The 23,959-nt window shown below is 45.5% G+C and overlaps 1 protein-coding gene across 1 annotated transcript; it reads right to left on the bottom strand.

The window, feature by feature from the left end:
• Positions 1-5,888: 5,888 nt before the first annotated feature.
• Positions 5,889-23,766, bottom strand: LOC143861621 (uncharacterized). Its single transcript, XM_077372515.1, has 3 exons — positions 23,609-23,766; positions 22,817-23,520; positions 5,889-6,197 (listed from the first exon to the last, which is right to left on the bottom strand). The coding sequence occupies exons 1-3, from the start codon at positions 23,718-23,720 to the stop codon at positions 5,889-5,891; spliced, it is 1,125 nt and encodes a 374-aa protein (XP_077228630.1). The 5' UTR covers positions 23,721-23,766.
• Positions 23,767-23,959: the final 193 nt, after the last annotated feature.

Consider the following 23,959-nt stretch of genomic DNA (forward strand, 5'->3'; position numbering starts at 1 on the left):
GGCACGTAATAGGTATGCTCCCCATTGACGAGAGTTTGAATCCCCTGGGCTTACCAGATGTGCGTGGTTTATGGGTTTGACTTTAAGTCATGGGTATTTGATGCTGGAGCATCCCCTTAGACAAAACTACGTTGGCCTAGAAGCTCTTTAGTGTAGGAATTGTTTTTGTTCTCATTAGTTAGTCATTTAGGAAGTTTAAATTTCCTTAAGGGCCCGTTTGGATACCTCAGATTTTGTATTTGGATTTGGAATTGAGTTTTCAATACAAAATGAATAGCCAGCTCATGTTGAGGGAGACAGAGAGGGAAGCGGGTAATTCCTGCTGCAGGGGAGAGGTTGAGGAGCGAAGAGGGTGAAGGAAACTGCCACATCTGTGGATTTCCAATTTCTTATTTTCACAGCTTATTTGGACATCTGATTTTTTTCACTGTGCGACTTGGAAATTCAAGGATTTGATCGGGATCCAAATATCAACGTGAAAGGGCTGCAAATGTGAGAATTCCAAATCAAAATCTTCTCGGCATCCAAACGGGCCCTAAGTGTCTTTTGGTAAGAAAGGGTAATTATCACATTCCACATGTAAAGGGCTACCATATAAAGCCCAATTTGTCTCCTTTGTTGGAGCTTTTGATGAAATGAAAAATTAGGTTTGTTTGGGGGATTTTAGGGTTTTGTGCAAGGGGGTTTTCTCTTGCAATTTCTTTGGGAAGAGGATTTATGGGGCTGTCGTTTGCAGCAATTTCTCTCCCAAATTCCATCTATGCCTTGTAGCTTGCAAGGATTTTATCTCAAAATTTCCAGCTGAGCATCCCATTGCCCAGCCAACTTTCATTTGAAAAAAAGAAGAAAGTGTAGACACCCCATTTTGACCTGACCCCTTTATCTCCTCTCTGTGGTGCTTAATTTTCTCTTGTTAAAGCTTGGGTTCTTTGTCCTCTCTCTTGGATTGGCTCAGAAATTTCAATGTCCATTGATTTTGTTTAAATAGCTTTATGGGTTTTTGAAGCAAATGTTTTTTTTTTATTTTATTCAGGAAAATTTTAACAGCCAAGATTCTTTGACTTTGATAAAATTGAACCCCATTCAATTTCCAGGTCTAGGATTATATGTCTTACCTGAAGATAGTTCATTTGCCTACTTGTTATTTTCGGGATGTGTTCTTTCATGCTTAGTCAACAGGTGAACGTCCTTGTCCCAAAGTTAAACTATCTCATCGCTGCTTATCTCTGTCATCTTTAGCTGAAAGAATAAAAGTAGTGCCCATTTTCCCACTCGCGCCTATTTGAGTTCCAGGCGAAGACAGAATTTTTCTTGAGCCAACCCCTTTGCCCTTCCCATCATTTTCCCTATCTTTGGGTCTTCGCAGGGTTTGAGGGGTTTTCCTTTATCTTTCGGGACTACTCTCTTCGCGTTCCTTGGGATTCTCCTTGCATTTTGGGATCCCCATCGATTTTGGGAACACTCGTCGGGTTTAGGCGATGACGGACGGCAACCTCTTGAGCCAAAAACCCCCTTTCAATCAAAAGGGATAAAAACAACTAAAAACAATAAAAATCCAAAAACAATAAAAATTCAAAAACACTCAAAACGTATTTCGAAATGCTGGTTCGAACTACGTTGGCTTGATCCCTTTTCACAGGGTACGTAGGCAGCTTCGGATCGTCATCCCAAGTTCAGTCAAACTTTTCAATAAAATCATTTAAACCCTTCAAAAACAAAAAACAAAAAATCATTCGAGCATCCAAAAAAAAATCTTTCAAACCTTTCACAACAAAAAAAAAAAACAAAATGGGCAAGGATGGTGATTGCCAGGTCACTCGGAGCCTTCCTTTCATTTCATTTCCGATTTTGATCGTGGTTTGCCGGTTTTATCGGTTTTCCGACGTTTTATCGGGTTTTGGGACGGGCGACGACGTAGCGTGGCCCCTTTACAGGGATTGTCCTCGCTGAGCCCAACGATAGGCTATGACGATCGTGAGACTTATCCGATCTTTAGCGGATCAGGATCGCTGAGCTTGATTCATTAGAATCGCTCCCTGAGCCTATCGTACGCTCCTTTTTTTTCTTCTCCCTGGCATTTCGGTCCTCATGTACCGTTGATTTTCCGATTCATTTCTTTCTCCGTATCTTTTAGCTCATTGTGTGTTTATCTTTGACTTCTTATGTGCAACTGTTAGCTTGTTTACTTTCCTAGCATGAGATTGATTATTATTTTCTTAGTATTATCTCTTTCATAGGCTCGCATGCTAGTGTGTTTATTCTATTGCTTTGGTAGTTTACCGTTGTGCTTAGCTGTCTTCTCACCTGCTTAGTTGTAGCATTTATTCATCTTATCTTGATTATCTGCTTAGCTGTAGTTGTGCGTGTGGATGTTACTACTTTCCTAGATGTGATGGGTTAGGATTAGATGCGGTGAGTTAGGATTTGGATGTTTATTTTCTTTTGCCCATCCCCGGGTCATGCATGCTTAGATAGACGTTTTCTCGGGGATGCTCGTTCCCATTTCACATGATTTTAGCCCAAAACTTTTCAAAATTAATTAAAAATGGCATAAGAGACCATGTGCTTGCACTTGGGCGAATTGGGGGCGCTTAACACCTTCCCCATTCGTCATCAGGCACGGACTTTTGTATCTCTGGTTATCCGTTGCAACAGAGTATTTCGTGGGATCCAGGGCCTACTTCCTTGGATGGCGACTCTTCTTTGTTATAGGTACATCTTGGTTCCGGGCTAGTCCTTGAATCGAGAGGTATCTCATTTATATCGCCACCCATGCTTTGAGTGGCACCATTTCGAGAGTTCCTTGGTAGAGCTCTCCTTCACATTGTGGAGATCTTAGAGGATTGACGTGGGATCTCGTGTCCCTCGCCCATTCGTCCTCGGGATCGGGGTCCACAGAAAGTCATCAAGGAAGAGCTATTGAAGAGGACGAATCAGATTTGTTGCCCATGAAATCATCCAGGAAAAGAAGCACAGGACGGCCACTTGTTGGTCGTGATCCACCTTCCTGTTGGTAGCAAATTTCATGAAATTTTGCATCCGAATTCTCCTCTGTTTAATTCCCGGGTGAGTAGCTCTAAATCCCCTTGTGAATTCATTAGACCCTACGAGAGGTAGAACTCGATAGAAAATCTAGTTCTGGGCTATACTCTATTGGATCTAATTGATCAGTGGGTGGGTATAGTTTCTGGACTTGATTCCTCAAAGTTGCAAAGCCACGGTCCATAATTAGTGTTGAAATTGCCCAAGTCTAGAGGGAGATTGTTCATGACTTTTTTTTTTTAACGCATCTTGATGTACAGAGCATAGTAGAAATTTCTTAATTTGAATCATGAGACCATAACCCACCTTTGGTATCTCAAGTATGCCTCTTATTGGCCCGTAATTGGTTGTGTAAACCCATTGCTATTGTCACTTGGTTGTGCTCTTTGAGATGGAATTCCCTTTTGAGCAGTAATGCATGCTTAGTGTTTGTTGAAAAGTGTGTGAAGGGAAGCATTTGACTTGGTTCATATTCCAAAAAACAAAGGTATCTCGGATCTAAAATTTCTTCATCATTTTCGCCTCTTGCCCTACATCAAAATGGTATCAGAGCGAGCTCACAAGGCTGTTAAAGTTGGCGGGGGGAGGAGAAGAGAGTCGGTTGGCATTCTAGGAGATAAGCTTGAAACATTGCTCGCCCCCAGCCCCTATATAAGTGATAAATATGGGTTTTATAAGGCTAGTGGGCTCCAGCCCATATGGGCCCACTACACCTAGTCCATTATCTATTGGGCTTATATATTAGAACATATCCTACAATCTCCTCCTATGTTCTACATGTATATCACAATCTAATAGATAGTTAGTGTGATGTTCAAACAAAATATTGAATCATCCACATCACCATATGATGTATATCATAAAAGATCTGTAATCCAACCGAAAACATGAATCTTTTTATGACAAACCAAGAGTTTTAGATACACAACAATCTAAACTCAACCAATAAAGGTAGTTTCACATACAAGTGAACACCTACTGATCTTAGATGAATTCATTCACGGGGTATGATTCTCATTGAGATCCCAAAATAAGTTTCACACACAAGTAAACTTTCTACATATAAAGTTTCACATACAAGTGAACTCTATACACATACTGAAATGAAGCATTATAGTCTTCATGACTTTAGAAGATTTACTCATTTAGTAAGTCATCCTTATCAAAGTAAAAAATAAGGCAAGCTCCTCCTTTTTCGCCAATCCCTGTGAATTATCACATATGAATTTCATGAAAATGAATCCAACCAAGTGTGTAAAACATAAATTACACACATGAAAGTATCTAGTTCTACTTAAAGAACTTAGTACAATCCAATAATTCACGAAAGTAACTAATTCATGAAAATGAATCCAACCAAGTGTGTAAAACATAAATTACACACATGAAAGTATCTAGTTCTACTTAAAGAACTTAATACAATCCAATAATTCACGAAAATAACTAATTCTATCATAAGAATCTAGTACTCTTCCAAAATGGCTGAAAAAGGTATCAGTATCACTCTTACCATAGGCATTATTGTCAAGTTTCAATAATGAACAAATTCAATAAAGAACAAGACCAACAACATCATGGCTTCTTTTGCATTATTAAAGAACTATTTCATCATAATTGTCAAGTTTCACTAAAAAACAAGACCAAAATAGTTTCCTTTGCAAAGAACCATTTCATGTTTCCTTATGATGAAACAGTCATCTTATCTCTGATTGGGTTAAATTGGATCATCTATGGAATGTCCAACCCTTCCCAAAAAGGATAACCAGACTTGAGGTAAGTTGTATCATCTATGTATGGAATGTACAAACTTTCTCAAATGAGGGTATATCATCTATGTATGGAATGATACACAACTTCTGTAACACCAAAGAGAACATATCAAGTGCCTATCTTTGGGCCATAAGGGAGATTCAAAAATTCAAACTTAACATGGATAATGTAGATTAAGTCCATAACATGGATAATGTAAGTTAAGTCGAGTCCACATAGATTATAACCTATAGATTAAGTCCTGTCTACACAGACTTTAACCAAATTAAGTCTTGTTCACATAGACTTTAACCTATAAATTAATTCTTGTCTTACACAGACTTTAACTTCATTTCCCTCTGTCTATGTAGACTTTAATCCATTTCCTTACAGTTTTGAATATTCGATCTATGTACAATCCCTTTTGTGAGAGCTTCGGCCTATTATCTTTCGATTTCGTATCAATCAAAGTGATAATCCCGTGTTCTTGAGATAATTCAGCATGGCATTTTTCAGCCCAAGATATCTCCTCTTACCATTAAAGAGTGAGTTCTTCACAACCATAGTTGTAGCTTGATTATCACAGAACACAAATAAGGAACTAATCCTTAATCCACTAAAGAACTAATCTTTAACCGGTTCAGTGGAATGTCCATAACCATAATCAAATTCTTTATCCCTTAGCTTTCATTTCGAACTGAAGCTAGAGCATTTAGTTCCAATTCGACTTCCACACAACAACAATAAATTTGATGTCCTCTGATTCTGAGCCCCATGATGCATCAAAATAAACCTCCACAATAAGTGGATAGCCACCATAGTTTTGAGTATTATTGTGAGTGCTCTTAACATCTCATCAGTTTTATAAGGCATCCTTATGCTCATGGCCAGGATTGCTAGTCTAATGACTCAGTATGCCAACTATAAAGGCTATATCTGGTCTAGTACAACATATAACATACATGAGACTACCAATCAGTTTAGAATAATCTAACTGATCCACACACTGTCTCTTCCTTAGAGATCAGCTTCTTGGTATAATTACATGGTATCTCAATCAGATTGCACTCACTGCATCCCCAAATGGAAAGTAGTTTTCAGTATAATGGGCTAGGAAATTGCTTAGGATTTATCACCGTGTTAGCAGCTGACTGTTGCTGTCTAACCATCTCCAAGTTATTCTTAGCTCTGTTCTCATCTTCTATTCGAATGAATCGTTTGAGATCATCCAGTCCCACTTGCACTTTCTTTCTATACATCTCTGTTTTGAAAGAGTGCCATGCAGATGGTAGCTTGTATATGATTGCACCTACACGAAACGGATCACACACTACTATTTTCTCATTGGCTAATTTAGATCTCAAATTCTTGAAATCATTTACTTGAGGAGTCATTTCCATGTCCTCCTGGAACTTGAAATTCATGAATTTGTCCACTAAATGAGTCTTGGACAATTCCTCCTCCCTTCATAATTGAGTATCTAAATTATCCCAAATTTCTTTGCAGTGTTAAACTTGTTATAGGTTTCTACTAGACAATCTGAAAGACAGTTCAACAAGTAGTCTCTGCAGAAACACTCATCTCGAATCCCTTGAGATTTCTCAACACCTTCAATCGAATCAGCAAAGGTACTCAAAATGGTATAGAAAACATTCAAGTATTTCAGACCAAATTGAGTCTTTTGCTTCCAGGAGTAAAATTCCGAACCTCCAAACGATTGAAGTTTGACCATCTCAAAGGGAATTGCAGTCTTTTCCATTTTATTTTCAGATTAAAACACAAATTGGATAGAGTGCACCTGATTTGCGAATTGTGAAAACCCAAAGCAAGAACAGAATCGCGGACCAAATCCAAAAAACCCGAATCCGAGATATCCAAGATGTAACTCAATAGCAAGAGATAACCACCAAGGTCTTACCCGAGGCGAGGACAAACCAGCCAAGGCGAATACCCAAACCCAATGATAATTAGGATTTACCGGGGGTGAACCAAGACCAAAGCAGCAGCCAAGGCAATAGGAGATTCGGCCCAAATTAGTGTCTCCGAAGTTTCGGCCTCCACCGAACCAAAAGAATCCCCAAAATCAACAATAATTCAAAACGAAGATTGCTTTGATTTTTGTGGAAGACAATCGAACTGGTTGTTGTCTTTGCCAAAGGAGGAAGACGAGTGCCAAATTTTACAAAAACTAATGCAATTCGGCCCAAAAGAAATCACACGAGTGAAAGTTTCCTAATTAAAAAAAAATTGTGCCTTGTTTACCCCTTCTGCTATGTGAACTTGATGTGGAAGGAACTCATCCAACGAGAGATGGGGAGGGAATAAACCCACGTCCAGTAACTTTCTTTAGGGAAAGAGTCCTACTCCCAAACGAATTCCAAATCGAGTGTCACTTCAAATCCAACTGCCGTGAGTGAGGGCTGTTCCCGACGGAAACCCACACGAGCAAGAGGGATAGACGACTCTTTTTCTTTGGATATGGCTGAACCTGCATCTGGTTTTAGAAGCACTCAAAACCCACAAAGAATTTCAACAACTTTGAAGAAAGTTGCTAAAGATGGGTTCCAAGCACAAAACAATCCAATGAATTCTTCTCCAACTACAACCCATATCTTGCTTGAGAGAGAGTCAACTCGTCTCTGCTTTGTTCTCCACAGAACGTGAGTTGCAGAGACAGGCACAAGCGGAAGAAACCCACGCCCAAAGCTTTCTCCTATTGTGGTACAAAACCATGCCCAAAAAATCAGCTAGGGTTTAGCCTAAATTGCTTCAAGATTGTTAAAGTTGGTGGGGAGAGGAGAAGAGAGTCGGTTGGAATTCTAGGAGATAAGCTTGAAGCATTGCTCGCATGCCATCTAGTTTGGAATGATATGCCACCAGCTGCCCCAGCCCCTATTTAAGTGATAAATACGGGTTTTATAAGGCTAGTGGGCTCCAGCCCATATGGGCCCACTACACCTAGTCCATTATCAATTGGGCTTATATATTAGAACATATCCAACAGAGGCTTCCTAGTCTTGTGGATCCAGGATTGCAGTTTGCAAGGTAATCGGGTAGCGGGATTCAGTTTATGACCACTAGTGGATGTTAGTATTTGACTGTCGCTTGTGGACAACTAGTGGATCATTTGAGATCGGTTGCTGGTGGACTGTTTTTAGTGGTATAGCATTGGCTACAGTTCGAGTCATACTTTTTGGGCTGTTTTGGATACTTCACCTTGCTCTTTATTGCCTTGGGCGGTTTGACATTTATTTTAGCGCGCGCTTGGTTACTGTGTACTGTTAGTGGCTGGCATTGGTTTTTGCTTGGTCTTCCGCTGATTGGTTGTTTGTGGCTATTTGCTTTTGGGTACCATTTGTGGTCGATGCCAGGTATTGTTGTTAAACGAGCCGTACATGAGAAATTTCAGTCTTGTATTGAATTAATTGTGGGCTAAGTTCAGTCGCCTGCTAGTGAGCAAGAATCGAACTTGTCCTTGAGCTCTGCTGCCATCACACGAACAACCCACTTTGGCATATTTCCCTTGTTGTATGCGCTCGTTTGCAACCCTTTTGGACATTTGAATGGTTGATTCATGCCTAAATTCTAGGTAAGATGTTTTTCTTTCCTTAATATATCTGATAAGTATTATGGGCAGTCTCTTATCTTTGTAAGAAAAAAATCGTTTTCATTGAGGTGATCAAGTCTGTTATGTGAAAATAGTGTCCTTAAATAGGATTAGATGGACTGCGTATGAATCATTGGATATAGCCGAATCCATTCAAAAAGTCTCAAAGAATGGGCTTACAGAAATAGGTGTGGACTTACGGCAATAGCGTGGGGTGGCCATTTGTTATTATTTTACTTTGAGTTCTTATCTGTAATCGGATTTCTAGCTGTGGGTTCTTGCCTCAACATTTAGGGATATCATTATAAATTAAGGACATAAAATGAAGGGATACCATTGTAAAATAGACCCAGCTCCTTCCTAAACAAAGGATATAAAACGAGCATATTGAAGAGCTATTCATCATTCACGTGAATGTTTAAAAATCACTTCTACAAACAAGATCATTCTAATTTATTCTTCTTAATTTGCAGATGGGACACTAATATTTCTTTGAAACAAACTAACTATATTGTTTCTAAAGCTATTTTACTTATTGATAAATATTGGTATTTAGAGACTTCTGCCACCAAAAGAGATTGTTGGAGAACTGAAATAGCTAAAGGAAACAACATAACACCAGCTGAATCTGCATATCATTGAAACAACCATGAAACAATCCTACCAAGAAAAATATGGCTGTAAATATTTATTCAATCTATTCACCATGCACAATGTGTATCCAGTCTCTGTCTTTGCACGGGCAACGAGGTCTCAACCTTCCAAGGCAAAAGTTAGCACTACTCTCTATTGTAGAAATGAAAGTGCATCAGAAAGTAAAAATCATTAAACAAAATTAAAACATGTATAGTTCTAGATTCTTCGAATTTGTATCAGGCAATGAGAAGTGTAAATCAACGTGCGACATCATACTCTAAAACAGTGATCTATAGCAATTATATGACCGCCAACTTCCTAACACTAGAGAGGATTCAATTAATAAGATTTTCAAGATGTGTCCATTGATTTTATTGAATCAATCAAAGCAGTAGCTCTCTCTACTGCGTAATAGATATGCACAACAAAACCTGTCAAAATCACATGAAAAAGCCAACAATTGCTTTACTAATATAAATAGAAGTTTATGGTAGGAGCTAAATATGTTTATGGTAGGAGCTAAATAGAAGAGCATGATTTCGAGTAATAGGGGATTGGATAGTCTTACTGTTTTCTTGTATGTTATGTTGTTTCTGTAGAAAATATAAAGAAGCAACAAGTAGTTGTTCAGCAAACAAGCCATGTTGAGTGATCAATACATTCAATGAACAAGCTATGGTATAATGTTTGATAAACTGTCCAAGGAGGAACGAGCAAAAGATAAGCCAAGCATTTCTTAGACATTTCTTTAGGGCTGGCAATTTCACCCAGGAAAGCGGGGATCCGCCCCGCCCCGCCCTGCTTGGGGAGGGGATTCCCCGATTTGAGCGGGGAAGGGGATGGAGTTTGCCCCGCCCTCATTAATGCCTTTTTTTTTTTGTATTTTTTTAAGTGTTTTTTTTTTTTTTTTTGTGGGAAAACTACTAGAAACCCCTTGGATCGAAACATATCTACAAGATTCCCCCAAAATTTTCATAATTACCATTAGTACAATTTTGTCCCTGAAATAGTTTTTTATATTTTCTTTTACTCATAACCCAATTGGGCATTGGCCCTCATTATATTAGTATATTACCCTTAGAAATCCCTAAAATCTCTCCATCGAACCATCACTAAAAGGCAACATTAAATCTTTTGAAAATCTTCCTCCCTCAAATAAAGGCGACATCTCTCTAATGAGTGATGAGATTAGGGACATCCATCAGTAGTGTATCAATGACTAAAGAGGGGCTGATGTTGGGGTAGGGACGGGGCGGGGTGGGGATTTTGTCCCATGAGGATGCGGGGCGGGGAAGGGGAGTGATATATCCGCCCCTTTTCATTACTTGGGACACCCACCTAGTCTATATGACTATAAAGGGGCTCTTGTACTTCACATGGGAAGGATTCAACAGATTTGATTTCCAACGTACGTGTTGTACTTCACATGGGAAGGATTCAACGGATTTTATATCCAACGTACAGGTGGGTGTCCCAAGTAATGAAAAAGGGGCGGATATATCACTTTGCAGACAAGCTGTTTCCGTGACTAGAACCCTTGACCACTAGGTCACAATGGAGTAGGGGTGGACATGGTTCGGTTCGGTTCGGTTTTGGGGTATACCCAGAACCGAACCATATATAATCGGTTCCCTGAAATTGGAACCGAACCAGAACCATATAAGTTTGGAACCGAACCGAACCAGAACCATATATAATCGGTTCGGTTCGGTTCGGTTCTGGGTTTACCCGATCTTCATCAAATCAACGGAATTTCTTCACAATAGTTGTTTGAATGTTTGGTTTTCTTTTCTTGAGATAGAATAATTTTTTGTTTCCAGCTTGTCATCATCATTATGGGAAAAGCAGAGCACAAAAGTCTCTAATGAAATGATGAATATGACTTTGTGGGGGCGTTATACAAACTACTCTCATAATATTTTACTATTTTTAAAAGCCTTTCACTTTCTTCTTACACTTACAAAAACTTTCAAGTTAATATTAAAAACAAAAGGATTCCCACATCTTCTTTCCTGCCATTAAAATATTAAGGCTTGTCTGGTGAGATTAAAAATATTTGGGCAAGTGCTGAGATTAAAAAACTTGTTTTCCAGTCTGACTAAGGGTTTTAAGGTGGGTCGGTTCTTGGTTCGGTTCTCGGTTCCGGGATCCAAACCCAGAACCGAACCGAATTTCCATCGGTTCCAGGTTATTAGAACCGGAACCGAACCATATAACTATGGAACCGAACCGAACCGAACCATATGTGCCGGTTCGGTTCGGTTCCTCGGTTCGAACCGGAACCATGTCCACCCCTACAATGGAGCAACCTTGTAGTTGCGCCAAGGCTCGCCCTCTATAACTTCTCCAATAATATATACGAATTTTTATATGGTGTAAGGCCTTACAACAATACGGTAGAGGTACCACCCTGATGTTTTATCCAAAAACAGCTCACTTTTTGATAAAGCTGTTGTTCGATCAAATATCAAGGTCGGTGGTCGAAGGGCCTTCTTGGCCGTAAGGCCTTACACCATAAAATACCTCTTTTACTAACCACGTTTCTTTCCGGTCCAATAAATTTTTTATATTTTATTGATTAGGAAATTATTTTTTCTTTATGCCTCAGGTTTTCATAGTGTAGGGCCCAACATTTTTCATCCGACATAGCAAGGGTGGGGGCCACCGTTTTACACTTAATCTGGTGGGCCCACCATCTCCACCCAGATCAATGCATTAGTGTGGGATCCACCATTTGACACCTCACGTTATACATTGATGGACGGGCCACCATGCATGTTTTTAATGGGGTGGGGCCTACCATTTTACACCTCAAGTTTTTTATGGGGTGGGCTCCACCTTTCACACCTCATGTTTTGATGGTCTGAGCCCCACCATTTTATGCATGGGCCCGGAATACTAATTAATAATATATACTAAGCATATTTATTTCCTTTGTCATTCATTTTCTTGTCATTGAAAATTTTATTGGGAAAACTTTTTTATGGAAAATCTTTATTAAACAATTTTGTTCTATGGAAAAGTTTTACAAGATTTATTTTTTTGTATGATGGATATTTTTACACCCAATTCATAGCATGGGTGAGGCCCATAATTTTACACGCACACATGGCATGGGGCCTACCATTTTACACTTTTGATATGATATGACCCACCATCTCTACCTAAACCATGCATATGGTGGGGTCCACCATTTTACACATGATAAGTAGGCGCACCATCTCCATCCAAATCCATGCAATGGTGGGCCCACCATTTTACCCATGTATTGATGGGTGTGGGTCCCACCATCTCTGTCCGAGCCCTTGCATATGGTTGGGCCCACCTTTTTACACATCATGTTTTGATCTGCGGGGGCGCATTATTTTACAGACTTGCATATCAAGGGCCAATAATGCTATGTTAAAAATTCAACAAAGAGCACTTTACAGAAAAGAAGAGTGCCTTTTTCTAAATGCTAATCAAATCCACTATTTATTTTGGGAAGTGATATATCTCTCCCTTTTGATCACCAGGAACACCCCCTGTCAGTGTATCAATGACTAAAGAAGAGCTGTTGAACTTTTGCCAGTAGAATTCAATGCCCCTGATTGCCCCAAACACACACAGAGTGTTCATGGTGATCAAAAGGGGCGGATATATCATTTCCCTTTCTTTTACTCCCCCTAAGCTACTTTAGTGGGGGTGTCCTTTTTCTTTTGACTCGTCTAACCAGTGGTGGGGCTGAAAATGGTAAGCCAGATCAATTTACTAAATGTATGATGTATCTACAATCAAAGACCGGAGATCTTGTCGAGCATTATGAAGATGACCGTCACCATCTTGGTCCCATGAGAAAGGCATCCCATGGATAAAATAAACTACAAAACACTGGCATCGGCATAAGAGCCACGTCCACTAAAAGACAAAGGAACGGACCTCAAATCCCTATAAAGTAATAAATAATCTTGAAAAGGGTCAAATCAAGGGTCATTTTACCCTGTTTTATTTTCCACACGGGTCTCAACCATTGGAGACCTATAAAGGGACAATCCTTTTAGTTAGTATATATATATATATATAATTCTTAACGAGCCGAGCCGAGCCTAGCCTAGCCTGGCTTAGCTCGGGCTTGTCTCGGGCTTGTCTCGTTAAGCTTAATGAGCTTGGCCAGCCGGCTCGGCACGGGCTTTTTCCAAGCCGAGCTCGAGCGAGCTTCCGAGCCCGAGCCCAAATTGACACCCTTACATGCCTGCAATGAGAAAACGCCATGTGTTAAAAAAATTACCTTTTGATGATTTCCCTAAAATTAAGGAGTGGCTCACGTCACTTGTGATTTTGTGGCATGAACCTATTTGCTCGGTATCCTTTTAGGTCCTACTCTCGGTTTCCCGAGCATCACTCCCATGAGAGTGCGAGCAACTGTATAAGCCTGACTTTTAAAAGTCAGAGCTAGAGTTGAAAATGTCTGAAAGTTGAGAGGGTGTAACTGTATTTTTGAAAATGTCTGAAAGTTGAGAGGGTGAAACTGTATTTTTATCCCTCATTTAATTCATCCTGTTTCATGATAGTGCATGCAACAACAGAAGGTCACTTTTCAACAAAATTCTGTCAATGATAAATTCGTACCTCAGGGGGTGCGAATTTATTCATCTTATGTGCCTAGGCTCTCACGCAATCTCACCCAACAGCGGTTCGGCGAAATGCCTTCTGCCATGGTCCCTAGCAAAATATAAACATGTTACAAACAAGTCCTTTCATAATTGCCTGCACAAACTCAACTTGTTTTTTACGTAGTGATTGGCCTTAGAGCTTTTGGGAACCGTGATAATCTTTGACAGCACTGTAAATAATAAAAGACAAAATGGGTCAGTGCAATTATTAAAATACGATTGGGCTGATATCATTTCCCTATAGAAAATCCGATCAAAGTTTTGGACTTGTGATCCGTAGTTGGATAAGGAATCAGATCACATAGATATGGCACAAACAGGCCCTAGGGAGTAGGGGTGCAACTAGGGTTGATATTTTGCAAAATTTCTGCCCCCTTAGTTGGCTAAACATGATTTAGCTTTAATGATATATCTAGGGCAATGACAAAATTCGCACCCCCTGCACCACGCATACGCACCCCTTATAAGGGAATTAGAAATAGGGGATTAGAAAATTCACGGAATCCAAACAGGTGCTTAGATCGTCTAGCTACGTGATTTTTATTTTATTTCTATAGAAAAAATCAATTTGAACGGGATTCTCCTATCCTTCTTAGGATCAATTCATGTTTTGCCACCATATTCTTAAATCTTTTTTTGAACAATTAATTGGCTCTAAGAAGGGATCGACGGTCAGATTTTTATTGGATACTAGTTATCCGGACTGGTCTCTAGCAACACCCTCGAATTTTGAATATAGATCTGCTATGTTCTTCCACCGTCATATAGATGGTATCACGGTGATGTGTTCTTGGAGAAATATAAAATTCTTAGGGACTGATTAGGATATATCTTGCATGGACTAATCGGCAAAATTCCTTTTAAATAACCAGGGTGTGCGCTTCATAACCCATGTTTTCCTATTTACATTTTTATGATTATTCATATATGAGTTTATATATGTGTCTTCACATACAAGCACATGTTTTCTTTTAAATATACGGAGGCGTATGTAATATTCGATGATGGGGTCCGGACTCAGCACTGAGGGAATCCGGACTAAGCACTGAGGGGTCCGAACTCAGCATTTAATGGGCTGCTGACACGTGGCCCTCACAAGGACCGTTGGAAGGCCAACACCTGTCCCCACTAGGTGTGGCACCTGGACCAATCAGGGACTTCCACCTGCCCTCCTTAGGCATGAGACCTGGTCCATACAGAGCCCACCACCTGTCCTGGACAGGTGGCTCAGAATTACCACCTGTCCTAGACAGGTGGCTCATAATCACTATAAATAGCCTTCACTTGTGCTAAGGTGAGGGTCCTGAAAATCGGAGAACCAAAACTCTAAGCTTTTGCTCTGACATTGCTCTGCACTCCTGCTCATACTGACTTGAGTGTCGAAGCGCCCGTCCGGAGTATCACTCCGGGTTGGTCCTCTGACCCTTTTCTTTCTTGTCAGTACCCTTGTGCAGCGCAGGACTCAACCAGCCCCTCAGTCGTGGCTTGTTAGCTCGGACCACCCAGCCCTACCATAACCTGTTACCGATTTTAGGCCTAACAGATTTGGCGCCATCCGTGGGACCACGCAACAAAAAGCTGTTCAAAATCTCACTCAGATAAAAATGGTAGGACAGACCGGCAAGCGAGCACCTCCGGCTTCTCGGGCTACTCGGGCTACGGCCCCCCGTGAAGGACGAAGTGAGCGGCTGGCCTCGCAGGTAGAGGTCGGGGCGGCCGTGGAGCGGACTTCGCCCCACTCGGACCGTTCAGACCCTACCCCGACCCCAAGGGAGATGCGGGCCCTTTTTCAAGAAATGACTGATGTAGTTGCGCAGTTCAGGAATGCGGCCCCCGCACTCCAGCAACACCCAGTCGAGGTTTCTCGACCCGTTCAGAGGGGAGAAAGCTCCCGCAGAGAACGCACGTCTCCACCCCGGGACCAAACTCGTCACTCCACAAGAAGAGACCACCGCTCGCGGGACAGGAACGAGCGCCCTGAGCCTCGTCAGCATCACCGGTCACGATCTCCCTCCGTGCAGAAACGTGGCAGCAAGAGAGACCCCATGCACGGAGAGGGATCGCGGCACCGGCGAAGGAGTCCCCTCAGCCAATCCGGATCCGCAAGGAGCCCATCAGCCGTGAGGAGTAGACCTGCCCGTCTGGCCGAACAGAGGGATGATCCGATGTTACTGAGGATCCAGAAGATCGATAATAGAATCGAAGAACTGGCTAGAGATCATGGCCGCCCTGCTTCGAGGATCTTCAGTAGCAATCCCCCTTTCACAGACAGGGTACTCGGTGCGGCAGTCCCCATGGGCTTCAAGATGCCGCAGATCCCGCAGTACGATGGGACCACCGATCCCGTGGATCATCTGCAGACCTTCAGGACCACGATGCTTCTCCACGGGGCGTCGGACGGGTTCCTTTGCAGGGCACTCCCCACCACATTAACTGGAGCCGCGAGAGACTGGTACTCGCGGCTGAAGCCCAAGTCTGTGGACAATTTCGACGACTTCGGGGACGACCTGGCCCGACATTTCATGAGCAGCAGAAGACCTCGAAAAACAACAGCTTCACTGATGGCCCTGAGACAAGAAGACGGTGAGGCCCTAAAAGCGTTCGTTGGCCGGTTCAACAGGGAGGCCCTGCAGGTACCCAACCTGGATCCTTCCGCGGCAACGAATGCTCTTCTGGCCGGAGCCCGGTCCACTGACTTTAGGAGAGCAGTCGCCCGGCGCAATCCGCAGTCCCTGGCAGATCTGATGACCGGGGCGGAAGAGTACATTTCCGTCGAGGAAACTCTCGCTGCCCTGGATTCCGTCAGCAAGAGAAGACCAGAGGAGAAGAACCCCGCCAAGCAACGTAGGGACGATAGACCTCAGAGGAAGGCGAGCAGCCCGTCCCGGAAGGAAAGGAGCTCCCCCCGGCCTCGAAAGGAGAGGAGCCCCCCGACGAGGGAGCGCTACACGCCGCTCACCGCATCCAGGGCTCAAATTTTGGCAGCCATTCGGAAAGAAGACTTCATCCGATGGCCGAAGAAGCAGACACCAGAGGCGGGCACGCAAGATATGTCCAGGTATTGCCGGTTCCATAAGAGCCACGGCCACGACACCAATGCCTGCATTCATCTCAAGGAGGAGATCGAGCAGCTGATAAGCAGAGGGTACCTCGGGAGGTACTTAAAAAATAACGACAACAGAAGGGAGCGCCAGGACAACCCGAGGCCCAGAGACAGAAGCCCTCGAGATGCCCAACCCCTGGGCGACCGCATCCAAACTCCTGCCCCGGCCGTTCTCCCTCCTCAGGTACCTCAACCTCAACCTCAACCTCATGGTGTTATTGGTACCATTTCAGGAGGGCCGACCGCGGGAGGGACCTCTTCATCGGCCCGCAGGACCTATGCCCGGCAGGTCAACGCCGTCCATGCCTGCAGCAAGAAGGCCGAGCCGGAAAATGAGATATCCTTTTCGGAGGCAGATCTTGACGGTCTGATCCTCCCGCACGATGATGCCCTGGTCGTCACCATGCTAGTGGCGAACTGGGAAATGAAGAAGATCCTGGTCGACAACGGGAGCTCCGCCGACATCCTCTACTATCACGCCTTCGAACAGATGATGATCGGAGCTGACCGTCTGAAGCCGGCCAACTCAGATCTGTTCGGGTTCTCAGGAGAAGTTGTCAAGGTCGAAGGGCAGATTGAGCTTCCAGTTCTTATCGGGGAGCCGCCCCGCCAGTCCTTCGCCATGGTGACCTTCCTGGTGGTTAAGGCCAAGTCAGCCTATAATGCCATTATAGGACGCCCTGGCCAGAATCTCCTCCTAGCTATTCCCTCTGCTTATCATCAGAAGATGAAGTTCATTACGCCAGGAGGCGTAGGTGAAGTCAGAGGGGATCAGCCCCAATCAAGACGATGCTATGCGGCAGCGCTGAGAGGGAAGAATGCGTCTGAGTCTCTTCCAATCGAGCTGTACGATCTGAGAGACGAAGCGCAGGTCACAGTCAACGAGCCCGCAGAGGACCTCATCTCTATTCAATTGAACAACGATGACGAACAGAGGGTTGTCCAGATCGGCTCTGCCCTGCCAGAGGCCGCGCAGCAGGATCTCGCTCAGTTCCTCAGAGCCAATGCAGACGTCTTTGCCTGGACTCCTTCAGACATGCCCGGCATTGACCCGTCGATTAGCACCCACGAGCTCGGTGTCGATCAGACCTGCAAGCCCGTGAAGCAGAAGCGGAGACACTTTGCACCAGAAAGGCGGAGAGCCATCAGAGAAGAGGTGGAGAGGCTTTTGAAGGCCGATTTCATCCGTGAGATCCAGTATCCGGACTGGCTCGCGAATGTGGTGATGGTGAAAAATTCCAACGGGAAGTGGATGACCTGTATAGACTTCACAGACCTGAATAAGGCCTGCCCAAAGGACAGCTACCCACTCCCAAAAATAGACCAGCTCATTGACGCTACAGCAGGTCACGAGCTGCTCAGTTTCATGGATGCTTTCTCAGGATACAATCAAATCAGAATGTACGAGTCAGACATCCCGAAGACATCATTCGTTACCGACCAGGGGACTTATTGCTATCGGGTGATGCCTTTCGGACTGAAGAATGCAGGAGCCACTTACCAGCGGCTCGTCAACAAGCTGTTCAGAAATCAGATCGGTCGAAACATGGAGGTCTACGTTGATGATATGGTAGTGAAGAGCAGAAGTGCTTCCAACCACGTCTCCGACCTCGAAGAGGCCTTCCAAGTCTTGAGGGAACACAACATGAAGCTTAATCCGACCAAATGTACGTTTGGCGTCGGAGCAGGCAAATTCCTGGGCTTCATGGTAAGCCAGAGAGGAATAGAGGCGAATCCGGAGAAGATCAAGGCAGTAATGGAGCTGACTCCTCCCAACACCATCAGAGAAGTGCAGCGGCTGACCGGGCTAGTGGCAGCTCTGGGGCGGTTTATTTCTAAATCCGCCGAGAGATGCCTCCCGTTCTTCAATGCGATCAAAGGTATAAAAACCGCGCCCTGGACTCCGGAATGTCAAGCAGCGTTCGAGGAGCTGAAGCAGTACTTATCCTCCCCCCCCCTTGTTGTCCACGCCGGAGCCAGGAGAAGAGCTGATTCTGTACCTCTCAGCGGGACCCTTGGCAGTTGCAGCAGTACTGATCAGAGAAGAGTCTAACCAGCAAAAGCCGATCTACTATGTCAGCAAGGTCCTCCACGATGCGGAGACCAGATATCAGCGAGTAGAGAAGCTCGTGTGCGCCCTCATTATGGCGGCCAGGAAGCTAAGGCCGTACTTCCAGGCGCACACGATCAAGGTCTTGACAGGGCAGCCTCTCAGGCAGATCCTCCACCGACCAGACACTTCGGGCCGACTTGTCAAGTGGGCCGTGGAGCTCAGCGAGTTTGATATCAAGTATCTCCCCAGGCCGGCGATCAAAGCCCAGATTCTCGCTGACTTCATAGCTGAGTGCACAGTTCCGGACCCAGACCCCGGGCTGGTAGCAGTTCCGTCTCCAGAAGCAGAGCTGGCTGTACCGGAGCCACGAGTCGTTTCCAGAGCATCACCGGCCCTCGGGACTGAGTCCGTCATCGCGCATCCAGTTGTGAAAGAGCCGCTCTGGGAAGTTTATGTGGACGGGTCATCGAACAAGACAGGGTGTGGTGCAGGACTAGTTCTCACTGGACCAGAGGACTTCGTCCTGAACTATGCCTTGAGGTTTGGTTTCCGTGCGTCCAACAATGAAGCAGAATATGAAGCGCTCATAGCCGGGATGAATCTCGCTGTGCGGACCCGTGCTCAGAGGTTAAAGGCGTACTGCGATTCACAGCTGGTCGTCTGTCAGATCCAGGGAGTATATGAAGCCCGTGAAGAGCGGATGATCAAGTACTTGGGAAGGGTTCGCAGTCTGGCCGATCATTTCAAGAGCTTTGAGATCGTCAGAATCCCCCGAGCAGAGAATGTAAAGGCAGATGTGCTATCAAAGCTTGCAGCATCAGGTTACACCGCCCTCAGGGAAATTCGCATGGAGTTTCTGAAGAGGTCCAGTATCGATGCCCAGTCCGTCGTGGTGATGCAGATTGACGATGAGCCGTGCTGGATGGATGAGATAATCAGGTATCTGCGCAGCGGAGAGCTCCCGGGAGAGAGAAAGGAGGCCCGCAAGGTCACGCAGCGGGCAGCGAGGTTTTCACTGGATGGCGGGACTCTATACAAGAGGTCGTATACCCTCCCATATCTAAAGTGTCTTCGCCCCAGTGATGCCTTGTTAGCCCTGCAGGAAACCCATGAAGGAATCTGCGGAGAGCACCTCGGGGGCAAGGCCCTCGCCATTAAAGTCCTCCTGAGAGGTCTGTACTGGCCTACATTGAGGAAGGACGCGCTGAACCTTGTGAAGAAGTGTGAGAAGTGCCAGAAGTTCTCTCCGGCCGTCCACCAGCCACCCGTTCCGATGGCCCCGATCATCAGTCCTCTTCCCTTCGCAGTATGGGGAATGGATATTCTGGGCCCCTTTTCGCCGGCCTCGGGAGGCCGTGAGTTCGTCGTTGTCACCATTGATTATTTCACCAAATGGGTAGAAGCAGAGCCTCTGGCCAAGATCACAGAGCAGAATGTACAGAACTTCTTCTGGAAATCAGTGGTGTGCAGGTTCGGAATCCCCCGGGTCCTCATAACGGACAATGGCAAGCAGTTCGACTCGAGGAACTTCCGAAAGTTTTGTTCTGACCTGCAGATAGAGCAGAGATTCACATCTGTGGCACATCCTCAGACGAATGGGCAAACAGAGGTGACGAACAGGACACTCTTGCAGGGGATAAAGAAGAGACTGGATGGCAAGGCCGGGCGTTGGGCAGACGAACTGTATCATGTGCTCTGGGCGTATCGGACTACTCCGCGTACGGCCACAGGCGAGTCACCCTTCAATCTCTCATTCGGAACAGAAGCAGTGATCCCGGTTGACATCGGCATCCCCTCCCCAAGGATCGTCCATTTCAGTGAGCAGCTCAACGGGGACGGACTCCGTGCCAACCTTGACTTGCTTGAAGAAGTCCGTGAGGAATCTCAGATCAGGGCTGCGGCCTATAAGCAGAAAGTATCCAGATATCATGACGTCAAGATCTGACCAAGAGAATTCCGTGCCGGCCACCTAGTCCTGAGGAAGGCCTCCGTTTCCCAGCCAAGAAGCGTGGGCAAGCTCTCTCCGACCTGGGAAGGGCCGTACCGAATCAAAGAAGTCATCCGCCCAGGAAGCTATCGGTTAGAGTCCCTTGACGAACAGATGCTACCACACGCCTGGAATTCTAGAAATCTTCGGATCTACTATCAGTAATTTTGTTTGCCTTCATAGGCTAGTAAAGAACTGCTGTAATCATCCAAGTTCTGGAATGAATAAAATAAGTTTCCCGAACAAGTGTCCCTCTTTGAGTCACTTATATAAACATCAGCATACAATAAGTGGTGCACTCCGGCTCACCCTAGTGGCTTGGAGATCAGTTCCAGCCAAGACGCCCGCAGTGGAAACCACCTTCAAATATTTTCTAAGTAATTGCGTACCAAGCTCCCAGCTCGGTTCTCGCAGACTTAGGACGAGCAGCAGTGGTGCACTCCGGCTCATCCTAGTGGCTTGGAGATCAGTTCCAGCCAGGACGCCCGCAGTGGAAACCACCTTCAAATATTTCCTAAGTGTTTGAGTACCAAGCTTCCAGCTCGGTTCTCGCAGACTTAGGACGAGCAGTAGTGGTGCACTCCGGCTCATCCTAGTGGCTTGGAGATCAGTTCCAGCCAGGACGCCCGCAGTGGAAACCACCTTCAAATATTTCCTAAGTGTTTGAGTACCAAGCTTCCAGCTCGGTTCTCGCAGACCTAGGACGAGCAGTAGTGGTGCACTCCGGCTCATCCTAGTGGCTTGGAGATCAGTTCCAGCCAGGACGCCCGCAGTGGAAACCACCTTCAAATATTTTCTAAGTGTTTGAGTACCAAGCTTCCAGCTCGGTTCTCGCAGACTTAGGACGAGCAGTAGTGGTGCACTCCGGCTCATCCTAGTGGCTTGGAGATCAGTTCCAGCCAGGACGCCCGCAGTGGAAACCACCTTCAAATATTTCCTAAGTGTTTGAGTACCAAGCTTCCAGCTCGGTTCTCGCAGACCTAGGACGAGCAGCAGTGGTGCACTCCGGCTCATCCTAGTGGCTTGGAGATCAGTTCCAGCCAGGACGCCCGCAGTGGAAACCACCTTCAAATATTTTCTAAGTGTTTGAGTACCAAGCTTCCAGCTCGGTTCTCGCAGACTTAGGACGAGCAGTAGTGGTGCACTCCGGCTCATCCTAGTGGCTTGGAGATCAGTTCCAGCCAGGACGCCCGCAGTGGAAACCACCTTCAAATATTTTCTAAGTGTTTGAGTACCAAGCTTCCAGCTCGGTTCTCGCAGACTTAGGACGAGCAGTAGTGGTGCACTCCGGCTCATCCTAGTGGCTTGGAGATCAGTTCCAGCCAGGACGCCCGCAGTGGAAACCACCTTCAAATATTTTCTAAGTGTTTGAGTACCAAGCTTCCAGCTCGGTTCTCGCAGACTTAGGACGAGCAGTAGTGGTGCACTCCGGCTCATCCTAGTGGCTTGGAGATCTAAGTGTTTGCATACTTCGTTCCCAGCTCGGTCAATGACGCAGCGAGGAAATAATGCGTACAAAAAATATGAATGCCGTACAGACAGTTGAACAAAAGTGTATTTGTATTCAGTATTCATATTACAAAATTGCTCTCTTCGCCGAGCTGGCTTACAAAGAATGGGCATTATAAACTGTGCAAAAAAACATATCACCAAAAAGAAAGAGGGCTGCTAGTCAGGCATCCTCGTCGGCCACCCCCTCGGTGACGACCTCTGTGGGAGTGAGGGTTGCAAGCTCGCCGCCCTCAGCAGAGGAGACGGCGGCCACAGTCACCTCCGCATCTACCTCAATAGGCCGGGAGGAGTCCGGTTCGTCTTCCTCCTCATCTTCCTCCTCCTCCGGAGGTGCATACGGAACGGTTAGCCCGTCCAAGGAGATGCCGGGGTGAAGCCTCTTCACCTGCTCGGAGCAGAGAAGGAAACCCGCCCTGTAAGCCTGGAGGCCTAAGTCGAAGTGCTGAGCCTCCTTCCTCTCCTCGGTTTCCTTCACGGCCTTCTCCACGGCCGCCTTCTCCTTCTTTCCGGCCCTCTCCGCCGAACTTAGGAGATCCTGCACGGCCTGGTTTTTGACCCTCTGCAGTTCGTCCTGCAAGCTGTTGAGTTCGGCTTCTTTGATCTGGAGGGCCTCGGTGAGCTCGTCGTTCTCCTTCTGGAGTTGGGCCTTCTCAGACTCGATCCTTGTGATCGTCTCAGAGAAGAGATATCGCTTCTTAGCCATATCCCTCGAGTAGACCTGGAGTTGATAGAGGGCGGAGCTGATTGCCGCTTCGCAGGTCTCCGGCACCTCTTTTTCGACTTCTAACCGGTCGCGTGGGAGGACGCCCTTGTACATCAACTCTGTGGCCACCCGGGTATCCCCCAGACCGGTGTCCGTTTTCTGCACGGCCCAGTTCGGGCGGAAGACGTTGTCGCCTCCAACCGATGCGGCGGCCGCAATACCCAGTACTGCCCCGCCGTGTTTTGGCCCTGTCGTCGCTCCGGACTTGGAGCTCTGACCCGGGGTATCTGCCCGGCTCGATAGGGCAAGCTTATGCGTCGCCCGGCTGCTTTTCAGAGGCTTAGCAAGTGCGACCATCGGCGGAGTCGACTCCGGCACCTTCCTCTTCTTGCCCTTTGTTTGGGGCTGCTCCTGCGCTGGGGACGCGCCAGAGGTCTGCTTGATTCTGTCCAAAAGGGACATCTGCTTCACCATTTCTGCAAGAGAGAACGGAACGCAGTCAGAACTATAAAAATTGAAGAACACTTCAGAAAAACAAAATGTTGGCCTAAAAAGTCTACGTACGTGCCGGCGTCGCACGACTGACCCCGAGTGCGACCAGCTCGGCCTCCTCTTCGAACTCTGAGCAGTGTATTTGACCTCGCTTGAGCTCTTCTTTGATCAGAGCGAAGGTCATATGGTCATAGTCCTCGAGGGCTGGTTTCTTACTAAGGCGGCGAGTGTCCGGCGTTCTCCATTGTAATGAGAACGGCCAGTGCGAGCCCGGCACGGTATCCTTTACGTAGAAGAACCTGTTCTTCCATGTGTGAATGGAAGAAGGTATCCCAGTGATCATCCTCACTTCAGGCCTCTGGCTAATGTAGATCCAGCCGCCGTCCTTATGCCTCTTCAGGTGCGCACACATCCTGAAGACGG

The sequence above is a fragment of the Tasmannia lanceolata genome, unplaced genomic scaffold (genome assembly GCF_043159265.1).
Source record: "Tasmannia lanceolata isolate RefF3 unplaced genomic scaffold, GAP_Taslan_0.1 ptg000037l, whole genome shotgun sequence".
Taxonomy (NCBI): Eukaryota; Viridiplantae; Streptophyta; class Magnoliopsida; order Canellales; family Winteraceae; genus Tasmannia; species Tasmannia lanceolata.

Excerpts from the sequence above, each read along its gene's own strand:
- LOC143861621 (XM_077372515.1), bottom strand. The coding sequence starts at position 23,720 with ATGACCTTCGCTCTGATCAAAGAAGAGCTCAAGCGAGGTCAAATACAC. Across the intron at positions 23,521-23,608 it reads CAGTCGTGCGACGCCGGCAC|AAATGGTGAAGCAGATGTCC; the intron begins GTACGTAGACTT and ends TCTCTCTTGCAG. Across the intron at positions 6,198-22,816 it reads AGGCGGCCGTGGAGAAGGCC|GAGGACATGGAAATGACTCC; the intron begins GTGAAGGAAACC and ends TTCAAGTTCCAG.